At 45.7% G+C, this 11964-nt stretch overlaps 1 protein-coding gene across 1 annotated transcript in view; it reads left to right on the forward strand.

The window, feature by feature from the left end:
- The window catches only part of P3H3 (prolyl 3-hydroxylase 3), a 47582-nt gene extending 38126 nt beyond the window's left edge, over positions 1–9456 (forward strand). The window contains exons 11-15 of the mRNA XM_084835186.1: positions 2366–2516; positions 5243–5360; positions 7451–7526; positions 7976–8116; positions 8411–9456. Of these exons, the coding sequence (XP_084691312.1) occupies positions 2366–2516; positions 5243–5360; positions 7451–7526; positions 7976–8116; positions 8411–8629 (705 nt within the window). The 3' untranslated portion in view covers positions 8630–9456. The remainder of the gene's footprint in view (positions 1–2365; positions 2517–5242; positions 5361–7450; positions 7527–7975; positions 8117–8410) is intronic.
- Positions 9457–11964: the final 2508 nt, after the last annotated feature.

Raw genomic sequence — 11964 nt, forward strand, 5'->3', positions numbered from 1 at the left:
ATATGGTCAGTGGCTGCAGCCCAACACTTCATTTGAAAGATGCCCCCTTCCCAAAGAAAAGGGTAAGCGGTATGGTGGTAGAGCATGTACTTGGGAGCAAGGCAGGGTATTTTGCCTCTGTGTGGTGTGTCAGCTGGCTTGTTTGTTTTGGCATGGTTGTGTTTTGCCTGGATGTGCATGTATGAGTATTATCAATTTGCCTTCTGTGAAATCAATATTTTGTGGGGGGGAATATGTGATTTGGCACTAGTGGTTTAGACCCCACTTCTGGCTTGTACGCAGTTTCTTGGCCAAGTTACTTGTCTCTGAGCCTCATCAGTTTGCCTTCTTTAAAATGGGAAAAGAAGAAAAATGTGGGTTCCAAAGAGGGGTTTTGTGTTTTGGAGCTCAGACCCCACCACTGCCTTGTACATAGGTTTTTGGGCAAGTTTCTTTTCTTTTAGTCTCACAAGTTAACCTTCTTGGTGCCACATCCACCACCATTTTGTTAGTGAACAAGGCCCCTCGTGGCAGCCATTTTGTTAATGAACAAGGCCCCTCGTGGCAGCCATTTTGTGAGAATGCCCACAACACTCTCTCAAAATTCCAGATGTGCCCACCAACCCAAGGAGGCTGGGGACACTTGTAGTAGATGGAGATGGACAAATACATTAAAATCAACACATCTTACAAAGTACACACTTCTCCTTGGCCCCATCTAAAAACATTTACCCATAGCTGACATTAAATAAAGTGTTACTAACTCATACCAAGCAATTCCAAATATTGCAAGTTTGCATGTAGACATCATCAAGAATGAGAGATGAGAGGTAACAGAAGCCCTGAGAAAAAGACTGAGGCCATATTATGAGCATTCATGAACAATGGAGAATCCTGTTGGGAGGCATCTGAGAACAGAATCTGCAGGAGATAACAGAAGGATGGTCCATAGTAATTGGACAGACTGACTGCTGGCAAGAGCCTTGGAGAAGAGTGATCTGGTGGGGGTAATGCCACACATTCCTTTCCAGTGCCAGATATTTCTTAAGTTGTGTTTCATTTTTGGCGTTGCAAGTGTGCTTCATTCACAGGGTGTGCCTGTCTCGTGGCAGCGAAGCCTCCTGGCATTCTTGCTCTCTCCTATGCTTGGTTATGCACAGTGTTTTGTGAGCATTCATGCTGCAGCCCCATTTCATGAAAACCAGTGGAAGATCTCTTCCATCATGCTTTGTCTTTAGGCCCTCTCTGCAGCCCTAGAGGATGGCCAGTTGTAAAATTGTAAAGGATGATGACAAGGCTCCTGTACTTTAAACAGTTGTACAGATGAAGGAATTTTGGCAGGTGGCGCAACTCGTCATGCAGGGACAAATAAGGGTCCACGTTTGCCATGCTTCAGGCAAGTGAAGAAGGCACCTGAATGTCATGCTTCCACTGGGGGAATCCTCCGCCTCTGAGGAGCTGTTGCTCCCAGAGATGAACAGTGCCAACTAGTCACCCATATCAGCAAACCTGGGGGAGCCTGGGCCCTCAGTGGAGATGACCACAGGTCCATCCCTCAAGGAGGAGGGGAACTCTGCCTCTGAGGCAGAGGTTGAATGACCACCTAGCCCACAAGAGTATTGTTGCCTCAAGAGGAAGGCCTGTAGGGCTCCTTTAAGAAGAAGTGCTTGATTGCAAGGGAGGACAGCTCAAGAAGAAAGGACTCCTCGGGAGCAAGGCCTATAATGAAGCACAGCTCAGCCCTTGCTGGGGCTCAGGAAACTCAGGCAATATAAGCCTTCCATACCAGTCTAGTCATTAATGGAAACAGCACCATTTCTTCAGCTCCAGTATCTTGTATTCAGACCTTGACTTGGGTTCCGACCCCTGTGATATCAGTCTCTGGACTTCTGCCTGATTCTGCCTTTTAGATTCTGATTCTACTTGACTGATATCCTGTGCATTTGATCTTGGCTCCTGCTCTGACGTCTCTGGAAAATCCATATTTGCCTGTGCTTGATTTTTGCCTTGCTTAGTTGACTTCTTTATTGTAATTTACTCTGTGTTTGCATAGCAAAGAGCTGAACCTGGTTCGAGCAGGACACTGAAAGAACCAGGGAAAGAACAGCAACAGCATTTTCTTCTCTCACTTTTTTTGAGGTCTTGAAAACACACATTAATCTGGCAACTTGAAAGAGTAAGAAAAGCAGCACCAGCAGAAATTGTCGCCCAACTGTTAAAGCTGCAGAAGCCATCTCCTCCTTCATCATATTTTGTTAAGGGTACTGCTACATGTTGTTTTTGTCATTTTTCTTTATCTTTTTCACATACACATATGCCTGGACCTTCATACAAAATAAGCACTTCTGTACGTGAGGCTTGTTGCCAATGTGTTTTTGTCTTCTAGCTGGCTGAGGAAAGTGCTGTGAACTGGAGGGATGCTAAACTACTCTTTCAAGCCAGCGAGAAATCCCGAAAAATTGTGGAATCCTATTTCACCCCAGGGAAAGGTCTCTATTTTTCATTCACACATCTTGTGTGTCGCACAGCTATGGAAGGTAAGGAACTCTTGACCCCTCTCCTTGCATGCTTAGGACCTGCAACATAATGCTCCAACTGATCAAGAGTCCTCCTCACTGACAATTAGCATTTATTATTCTACAGTGTAGAATCTACGCACTCAGTCTGTTGATAAATGTACTGCTGCAAGATCAACAATGATTTGGGGGCATGTATCAAACATGAAATCTCATGAACTGACAACCATCAAATATACTTGTCTCACTCCAGTGAGAGAGAGACCCACACACATAAAGCAGCTTTCCATATGCGTCATCAGTGATCTGAATATGCAGCACCATTGGCACTGCAGTGTTCATTTGGGCCCCACCGAAGTGTCTGGATGCATCTCTTTTTGATGCAGTTATGCTTCCCCATCTGGGGCCACCCATCATTATGCATGACCCATTATGCCTGTGGGTATAGCTAGATTGTGGCTGAAATATCATTGCATGCTAACTATTAAACATAATAAAATACTGAAATAAAATTGGATATCAAATTCTGATATAAAATATTTCATGGATATTTGTTTTATTTCATTACATTTTTATCCTATTCTTCCAGCCAGCGTATATGGTCTTGGTCCCCCACAACCTTTAGCCTTGTAACCACTTGTGAGATAGCTTAGGCTAAGAGAGAGTAACTGGGCCAAGGTGAGCTTCATAGCTGAACAGGGATTTGTATATTGGTCTCCCTGTGTAATATTCCTATTAGGTCAGAACATAGTCGTGATAAGATGATTGCTAAACACCTGTATTCCTCTTGCTAACTAAGCAATTAGTTAATCATGGCCTAGTTAATGCTAACTAATGGCATTAGGAATAGGCCTCAACCCTGGGCCCCATCTACACAAGCCTTTTACTCTGGGGCAGCTGCCAGTTGAGGTCCGTTGGGACAGACGATGCAGATTTCCAAGGAGGCATTTTGCTGCAATGTTTTTTGTTTGCTGCAGGTTTCCCCACAGTTGCAAGCTATCTGTCCCTTCCCCAAACCGACTTCGCATTTTGCAGTGGGCGTATTGGAGGCGTGTGCAGTGCTTGGGTCACTCTGTGATGCCCCTTTTACTCCCCCCATCCCTTCACAGCTGCACAGTTAGAGAGGCACAGAGAGGCTTTTTCATTTATTTAATCAATCACACTTCTGCACATTTCTGCTGCTTCGTATCTTCGCAATGGTTGCTTTTGGACTCGGTGCCCAAGGGCCAGGGCGGGGGCATTGGGGGAGGACCAGCTTCCCTCTGGCCACCATTTCGGAGCGATGGGTAGGCACGTACTGCTTACGCTTGTGAGTGCGAACCATCGCGAGAGTCTTAAGCTGGGGAACTGACAAACAGATGGCATGGAAATGAAGGAGCACAGAACACCCACTTTTTATGAGGGACAGAAAAACACAACAGAACCCCTAAAATACAAAACAGCCACTGAAGTGTTGCATCCCCACGCTCACAGAACTGCACAGCTGCACATTAAAGTATAATGGCAAAAAAAAGGGCACGGCGGAGTCTGTTAGGGAAGCCCGTGGTAAATTGCGAGTGTATCCCTGCAGAAGCTAATTTGAAGCTGAAATGCTGCGCATTTGCGACGGGGTGAAGGGTGAAAGCAGTGCCATGTAGACGGGGCCCTGGTCTGTGTTCAGTACTGTATCCGCTACATTACATTACATTGACTCTTGATGCTTGACAAAGATTATGACATTCAGAGAATATCGTATGAATATTTAAAATCAAAGTTCATAGAGGGGAATTTGTAGGAAAAGGTTTCAGGACAGGATTCTTTTCAGCTCTACGCAAAACTCAGTGTAACGTTAGTACCGGGGTGGGGGTGGGGGTGGGGGTATTGTTTCTTGTGTACCAATCCAATAGCAAGAGGAATCCCTAACACTGATGTCTGTTAGAGGTAGGATGCTGTTTAAGGCCTTTTTCACAAGGCAATACTCAAATTGGTTTTTGTCTTTTTTCTTTGTGGTCTCTATGCATCACGCACATGAGCTCTGCGCCTGCACAGAGCCTTGATTTGGGAAACTTCTATAACTGAGGAATTTTTGCTGGAACCCTTCTCCCACTGTCCCAGTGCATATGTCCCTAGTGGGAGTGATCATCATGCATAGATGACCACTCGAAGAACTACAGTTACAGGTAGCAACCTGTCTTTCCTGCAGAATTAAGCTGGATGTCTGCCCCCTGAGTTCTCTGACATTTCCTCTTCTGAGTCAGGGTCTGGGTCTGTGCTTGTAGCTGGGGTTGTGACACCTCTCCTGTTCAATTCCCACTGAAATGAATGGGAACAACAGAAATTTTGCTGTGGGGATGGGCAGGTGAGCAATTTGGATTTGCTGTCTCAAGCACCAAAATGAGCCAGCACTGTCTTAGCAGAATTGTACCAGTCACCCAGATGCGGTTCTTATGGTCAAAAAGCTTCAGTCTTCATTCTAAATTCTGAACAAAGCTATGGAAGAAAGTGAAGCATGGACATTTGCTTTTTTTGTGACTTTTGACTGCTATTGTTGCTGTTACTGCTGTTACTGTTGCTGGTTTTATTGTTTGCTTGTATTGTTGTTTTTATTGCTTTTATGTTTTCATCACTTTTAATATTTTAACTGTTTTTATGTAAGTCGCCTTGGGAGGGCTTCTGCCCTGAAAGGCGGCCAAGGAATGTTTTAAATAAATAAATAAAAGCTGGTGTCAGGAGCAAGATGGTTACAACTTCCATTGGTCTTCCTTCAGGAGAACAGGAAGGTCGCATGGACCTCAGCCACCCAGTCCATGCTGACAATTGCCTCTTGGATCCAGAGGGAAACACATGCTGGATGGAGCCCCCTGCCTACATATACAGAGACTACAGGTGACAGGCTGTGGATGAAGACTGGTGTAATAATTTTTAAAGAGCCACATGTCTTCACCTTATTTAAAGACAACAATAACTCTGCAAACATTTTTAGAAGAGTTGCAAAAGTGCTCTGGGGTTTGGGGAGGGGAGAGAGGTTGTTCATGTTATTAATGCCAGCCAGTAGATAGACCTTCCGCATTCAAGCTTCACCACATTGAGAACTTGCACAAGCACGTTTTTGAAGAACTTGTCTTAGAGTGGAAGCACTTCTGTTTACAAAGTAACAAAACAGCCTCTGCTACGCTCACTGCAGTACCTTTGTACACACAGGTCCTGTGTCACAGGTCAGCACGATCTGCTGGGGGCCCATTGCAGACAGGACGCCACCATTTTGCACAGAATCTTCTCCTGCCTCCACTTCCCTCCTGCACAGGAAGGAAGGACTCCTGCTTCTCCTTGTTGCCACTCAGAGGGACAGGCTGGGGGATTGCATCAATGGTGAAGAGGAGGACGAGAACAGCAGCTGCTGCAGGCGGCTCTGCACTGCTTTCTTCCTCATCATTAGTTTGCTCTCTCACTCTGTTTCTCTTGTATTGTGCCAAGGAGGAGCAGCTACCACTGCTGTCTTTGACCCCAGCTCTGGCACTGGCTGCTGCTGCTGCTTCTTGTCACCACCCGCTGCCCAGGGGAGCAGCTGGGAGAATAAGCTGATGATGAGAAGTAGGAGCCTCTCTAAACGTAGGAAGCACATGCTGTTGCTCACCTCGCCCAGTTCCTCGTATAGGCTGCCTCCCTATTCCTTGTTGCTGAGCCACACCCCATAGTGTCTAGGGTGGGTTCAATGCTAGAACTTCTATTGTTTTTGAGGCAACACTGTGCAGGCTTTTTTTTTTTTTTAACTGCAGTTGCTGCTCTGTGGGCACATGCTAGTGAATGCAGCACAGTACCTACTGTTTTATAACATGATCAAGTACCACACGCCAATGCATGGTGTTGTAAACATGGGAGACGTAGGTAGAGCATGAAAGGTCATTTGTGTTTTATGTGTGCTTTATCCTTTGTGAGCACAAGCCACAGTATAGTGTTACACTTGCAAGAGAAGAGGATAAGCTACCATTTCAGGCTGCTTTTAAAAAATTGTCCGGTAACTGCATGTGCACCTTCACAGCTGTGCAGGAATGCGGGTTTAAAATTAAATGGTGTGGTTACTCACCACTGCACAGTGAAAAATAGCCTCAACAAAAAGATTGATTTCTTGCCTGCAAATCCCATCAAAAATCTGTGAGAGGAAAGAGCAGGGAAAGGAGGCAGGAGGAGAAAGATGTGGCGGGTTGGGGAGCAATGGATGGAATAGCCTTAATTGATGGAAGTAGGCGAATGGTGCAAAGAGAGTGGAAAGAGAAAACATTTTGTCCCTCGCCTAACTCTAGAACACATGGTCACCTGAAAAAACTGATCAGCAGCAGTTTCAGGACAGGCTGAATACTTTACGCTATTCTTAATTATCACATCGAATTTGCTGCCAAAGATGTGGTTAGTTCACTGGTTTAGATGGCTTTACATGTTGTCTTCATGACCTGTTTGCAAGTTTCCTAGAAGAATCTTGCAGCCAACTGTTAGAAACAGAATGACTGGTTTGCATGAGCACCATGGATTGATTTAAGCCACAGCAAGCTGTGGTGCCTGCAGGCGCCATCCTGATTATTCAAGCCCCATTGCAGCTTGTTGTTTCATCCAAACCCATGGAACGTGGGTTATACAAAAGTTAAACAGTCCTCACATAACCCATTGTCCCCACGTTCAGAGAACATGACAAGCCACAGTCACAGCTTGAACGGCCACCAGCACACACTACAACCCAGCATGTTTGATTGTGTGAACCAGCATTTGGATAGATAGACCTTGATCCATATGGCTCTGACTCACACAGTGAGTTCTGTCGAACGTTCTGGTGGTACTGGCATGCATATGTAGAAAATTCAACCTCAGGGATGTGAGCCTCTGTAACAACTTTGTTGTGTACCTTGGCTCTTCAGGATGAGTGAGGAATCATGGGACAGTTCCCAGATACCCACAACCCTAACTGCTCTCCCATTTCTCTGCAGTGCAATCCTCTACCTGAATGATGATTTCCAAGGGGGAAACCTCTTTTTCACTGAGACAGATGCTGTGACCATTACAGTGAGTCTGGGTCAAGGCCCGAGTGTGGGAATGGGGGAGAAGGAAGGGCAGCTGGGACTGGGATTGTGCCCCTCCCCTCCAACAGGATCTGTCCCAGGCAAACAGGAGATTCAAACTGGGCAGTCAAAGGCAAATTCAGCCAAATTTCACAGTGTAACAGACATGTAATCCTCCTTTACTGACATGCCCAGCTCCCTGTTTGTCTGGATTTCTTTTTTCTTTTTGTCCCTCTCCAGTCCTGCATGGTACTCTTTGTTCCAGAGCAGGTGGATATTGGCACATCCTCAATTGTTCAGAGAGTTGCCATTCAAAATGGGACCCCAGGAGAAGATGATTACAAAGCAGGGACAAATGTTGATTTTCTTTCTTTCTTTCTTTCTTTCTTTCTTTCTTTCTTTCTTTCTTTCTTTCTTTCTTTTTCTTTCTCCCTCTGCCTCTGCCTCTGCCAGGCCCAAGTCCGCCCTAAGTGTGGAAGACTGGTGGCCTTCAGCTCTGGTGGGGAGAACCCCCATGGTGTGTGGGCCGTGACACGTGGAAGGCGCTGTGCCATTGCCCTCTGGTACACCCTCTCTTCAGAGCATGCAGAACAGGTAACAAAGGAAGGGAAGAGGTGGGAGAGAGAGGGAGGAGAGAGCCCAGTAACCATGTCCAAATACATATATTTGGGTAAAATGGAGTGGGTGGCCTGTGTGGGGAGCATACAAGCAACAATAGGATGAATTTAGCACTGTATGGATTTCCAGAGGAGGAAATGGCTTTTGTTTGAAACCACATTGGGAAACATCTTTCTATGGGGTTTGACAAGAAGGAGACTAAAACGGCAAAGTGCTGTCCTACAAGACTCCTTCCCCCTTCCCACTCATAGGCACTCTCTCTGGTTATAGGAACGGGCCCAGGCGGAAGAGCTGATGAGACGGAAGGAGAAAGAACAGGAACAGTCACATTCAGTTGACAAGGAGAATACAAGCATTGGACATAGCAGTGGAGACTCACCAGAGCCCCCTGCTCCTAAGGGAAGAGCCAGATCCACTAGCCGAAGGACCAAACCAAATTCAGAGTCTGGGGTACAGTCCATGGGGCTACGAGCCAGAGATGAATTCTGAGCACGTTGGGCATGCACCAACCTTGCAGCTCTTGTAAGTGGCTCCCAAGTGAATGAATGTTGGCCTTTGTACAATGAACTAAAAAGGTCTGCCTTGCTTCTTTGTGACATCACAAGAGATGACATCAGAAGGTGACTTTGGGCCCCAGGACCATGCCCACCACATTAGCCTGAGAATAATTTTATTCCAGCAAGGATGCCAGCAAGTGTGCCAGTGCACAATAATTGCTAAAAGAGACTGAGCTGTGAATCAGGAAACCCTAGTTCAAATCTGCCATGTACTCACAGGTCACTACTCTCAGGCAGAGCCCTTCATCTACAGTACTGGAATAATAAATACTGACCTACTGGGTTGTTGCAAGAATAACTGAGGTAATATGAGCAATGCTTTGAACATTCTAAAGTGCTTTATCACATTTTTAGTCTTGAGTTGGATGAATTGCATTCCACCATTATAACCAAAAATTGGGGTGGATGGGTGCAGTAGGTGCTATGGCTGATAAGCAGAAAACAGCTCAGTGGATTGAGCTGAAATTTGACATTTTAGGAGAGGTCTGTTTGAGGATGGTTTATGCTCATTTTGAATAAAAAGGGGTAAGATATGGTGTATTTATAGGAGTTTAAAGTTCAACAAGTGACTTCCAGCAGTCTGACTGTTTTTTTCAGGGTTTTTTTCCCATAGGCTTTGCTGCGCTTAGCCTGTGCCAGCCAATTTGTCCGTTTCTATTCGGGTTTTGTGCTAGGTCAGGGGAAATATCTCCTATGTGCTGTGTCCTAGTAGTAGTATAAAGTGTTTGTAAGTTTCATTAAAAATATGATCTCCCCCTGGCCCATTTTATTCTATGGGAGCTCTTAAGTTGTCCTGCTAGGCATGCCCAGAACAAACCTGTGTTGCCTAGCAACAGGTTACAAATTGCTAGGCAATGCGGGGCGGGGGGGGGACAGTAGGTAGGGTTTATATTTCGAACTTAGCCACAGTTTACTTCAGAATTAGGTTGCATAGGTAGGGATGTACGAAAGTCACTTACCTTTTCACAGGGATGATTCGCGGTGGGGGGGAGGCGCTTCACTTCTCCCCCCGAAGTTCAGGTGATGGGGGGGAGGCGTCCCGCCTCGCCCGGCCGAAATTCAGGCCGGGGAGAAGCGCCCCGTCTCCCCGGCCACGAAAGAAAAAGTAAACAAACAAACAAACAAAACCCCGTGATAGGCTACGTGACGATTTACGTAGCCTATCACGGCTAGATTTCCAAAGTCAGCTGTGATAGGCTACGTAAATCGTCACGTAGCCTATCACGGGTGACTTTGGGGGGGAAAAAAAAGAGCGTACGCAAATAGCGTGCCCTTATTTTCGCCGTAGTCTACGTAAATCTTTACGTAGACTAGACGTGCCAAAATAAGGAACGCAAATGGTGGCGCCCATGGGCCGCCGCCATTTACGTACGCGCTTTTTTTTTTCCAAAGTCACCCGTGATAGGCTATGTGACAATTTACGTAGCCTATCACGGCTGACTTTGGAAATCTAGCCGTGATAGGCTACGTAAATCGTCACGTAGCCTATCACGGGTGTTTTTTTGGTTTTTTTACTTTTTTATTTTGTAATGGCGGTGGTGGCAGCCGGTCGGGAGACCAGCCGCCCCCCCCGACAAAATGCCGCTGAACCGCCGCCGAGAGGGACATTCGCTGAAGGTAAGTCCCATCCCGGGGGGGGGGGGCAGGGGGCCGGCGGAGAATTTCCCCAACACTTTCGGGGGGCCGAATGCCTCGGCGCTCGGCCTCCCGAAGATTCGGGGAGAAATTCTCCGCCATCCCTACATAGTAGGCTATATCTGAATATAGATGTTCTTTTTTCCTTTCTACCTCTCATGGCTTCTGTCTTATACTAAGACACCTCCCACCAATAATCAGAACACCATAATTGTTTTTAAAAAGGAGTTTGCTGAAGCAACTGGATGTATTTGTCCAGACAATCACCTTAACTGGTGTTTAAAAAGCGGGGGAAATACTTCTGAGTACTAAAATAAATATGATAAAGCAATGGGATTTACTTGCCCAGCCAATCAGTCACCTAATCACTATGTGTATATATATTTACCTTAGGGGGAAAAACCATTTATAGTTACGTCTGGAAAAATTATATATGGTAGTGAGAGAGTATATTACACACACACACACGAAAAATTACCTCAGAATTACCTCGGGGTGGGGTGGGGTGGGGGATGCACTACAAGAGAGAAAGCATGACAGCTAGATAGTAGAACTACCATGATCAGGTGCAGTCTATTGCTCAAAACATGTTTGCGTGGTAGACTGTGGCTGAACATGGAGGTTTGGGGGATTTTTAGAATCTTCCTTGCTTGGCTTCTCTCAAGAGACAAAACAACATTTTTTTTAAAAAACATACCGAGATGGATGTACTTGTTGCACAATAATTCAGTCACCCAACATTTATATGTGTTTGTGTTAAACCTTGTGGGAGCAGGGTTGGAGTCGGTGAAACACAAGGGAGAAACCATGACAGCTAGTTAGCAGAACATCCAGCTTCAGATGCAAGTCTTCCTCTGCATACAAAGTTGCATGGTAGATTGCATCCAAGGTTCCTTCTACTGTCTAGCTGTCTTGGCAGATTCCAAAAAGAAAAAAAATAGTAACCAATACATCTTGAGCAAGTCACTCTCTCCGCCTGTAAGCTGCATTTGAACACTGTAGGACTTACTTCCAAGTAAACACAGATAGGGTCAGGGTGTAAGGCTGCCCTATCCTGCACACGCTTACTAAGAAAGAATAGCAGGGATTTACTTCTACAACAGAAGAGTCCTGCTGGATCATACCAAAGTGGGTTCATCTTGTCTTGCATTCGGTTTTCCAACAGTGGGTGACCAGATTGATTGCCCGACAGCAAATGCTATTCAGAGGTAAACTGCATCTGAACGTGGAGGTTCTTTTATCTAACTATAAATGAAACGGTAAGAAATTACCTGGCTGGATCACACCAAAGGCCATCTAGACCGGTATCCTGTTTCCAGCGGTGGTCAGCCTGATGCCTCTAGGAAGTCCACAAACAGGGGCATCAACCCTTCCTTGTGGAGGTAGATAAGAATGTGGAGGTTCTGTCTTACTGTCGTGGTTAATAGTGCTGATTGATCTGTCCTGTATGAATTTGTTTAGTGTGTTTTTTAAATTAACAGTCATCTAAGGTAGTGACTGTCTACACAATTTCTTTTCTCTGTATCCATGTGTGCATCTGTATTATAGGTCATGATACCTCCAGAACCAATGTCTGGACAACCTGAGGAAAGCTGAATTATGGAACTCCCTGCTACAAGGAAGTCACTTTGG

This window comes from Heloderma suspectum, chromosome 2 (genome assembly GCF_057233095.1).
Source record: "Heloderma suspectum isolate Gila_16-S chromosome 2, 16-S_ref, whole genome shotgun sequence".
Classification (NCBI taxonomy): Eukaryota; Metazoa; Chordata; class Lepidosauria; order Squamata; family Helodermatidae; genus Heloderma; species Heloderma suspectum.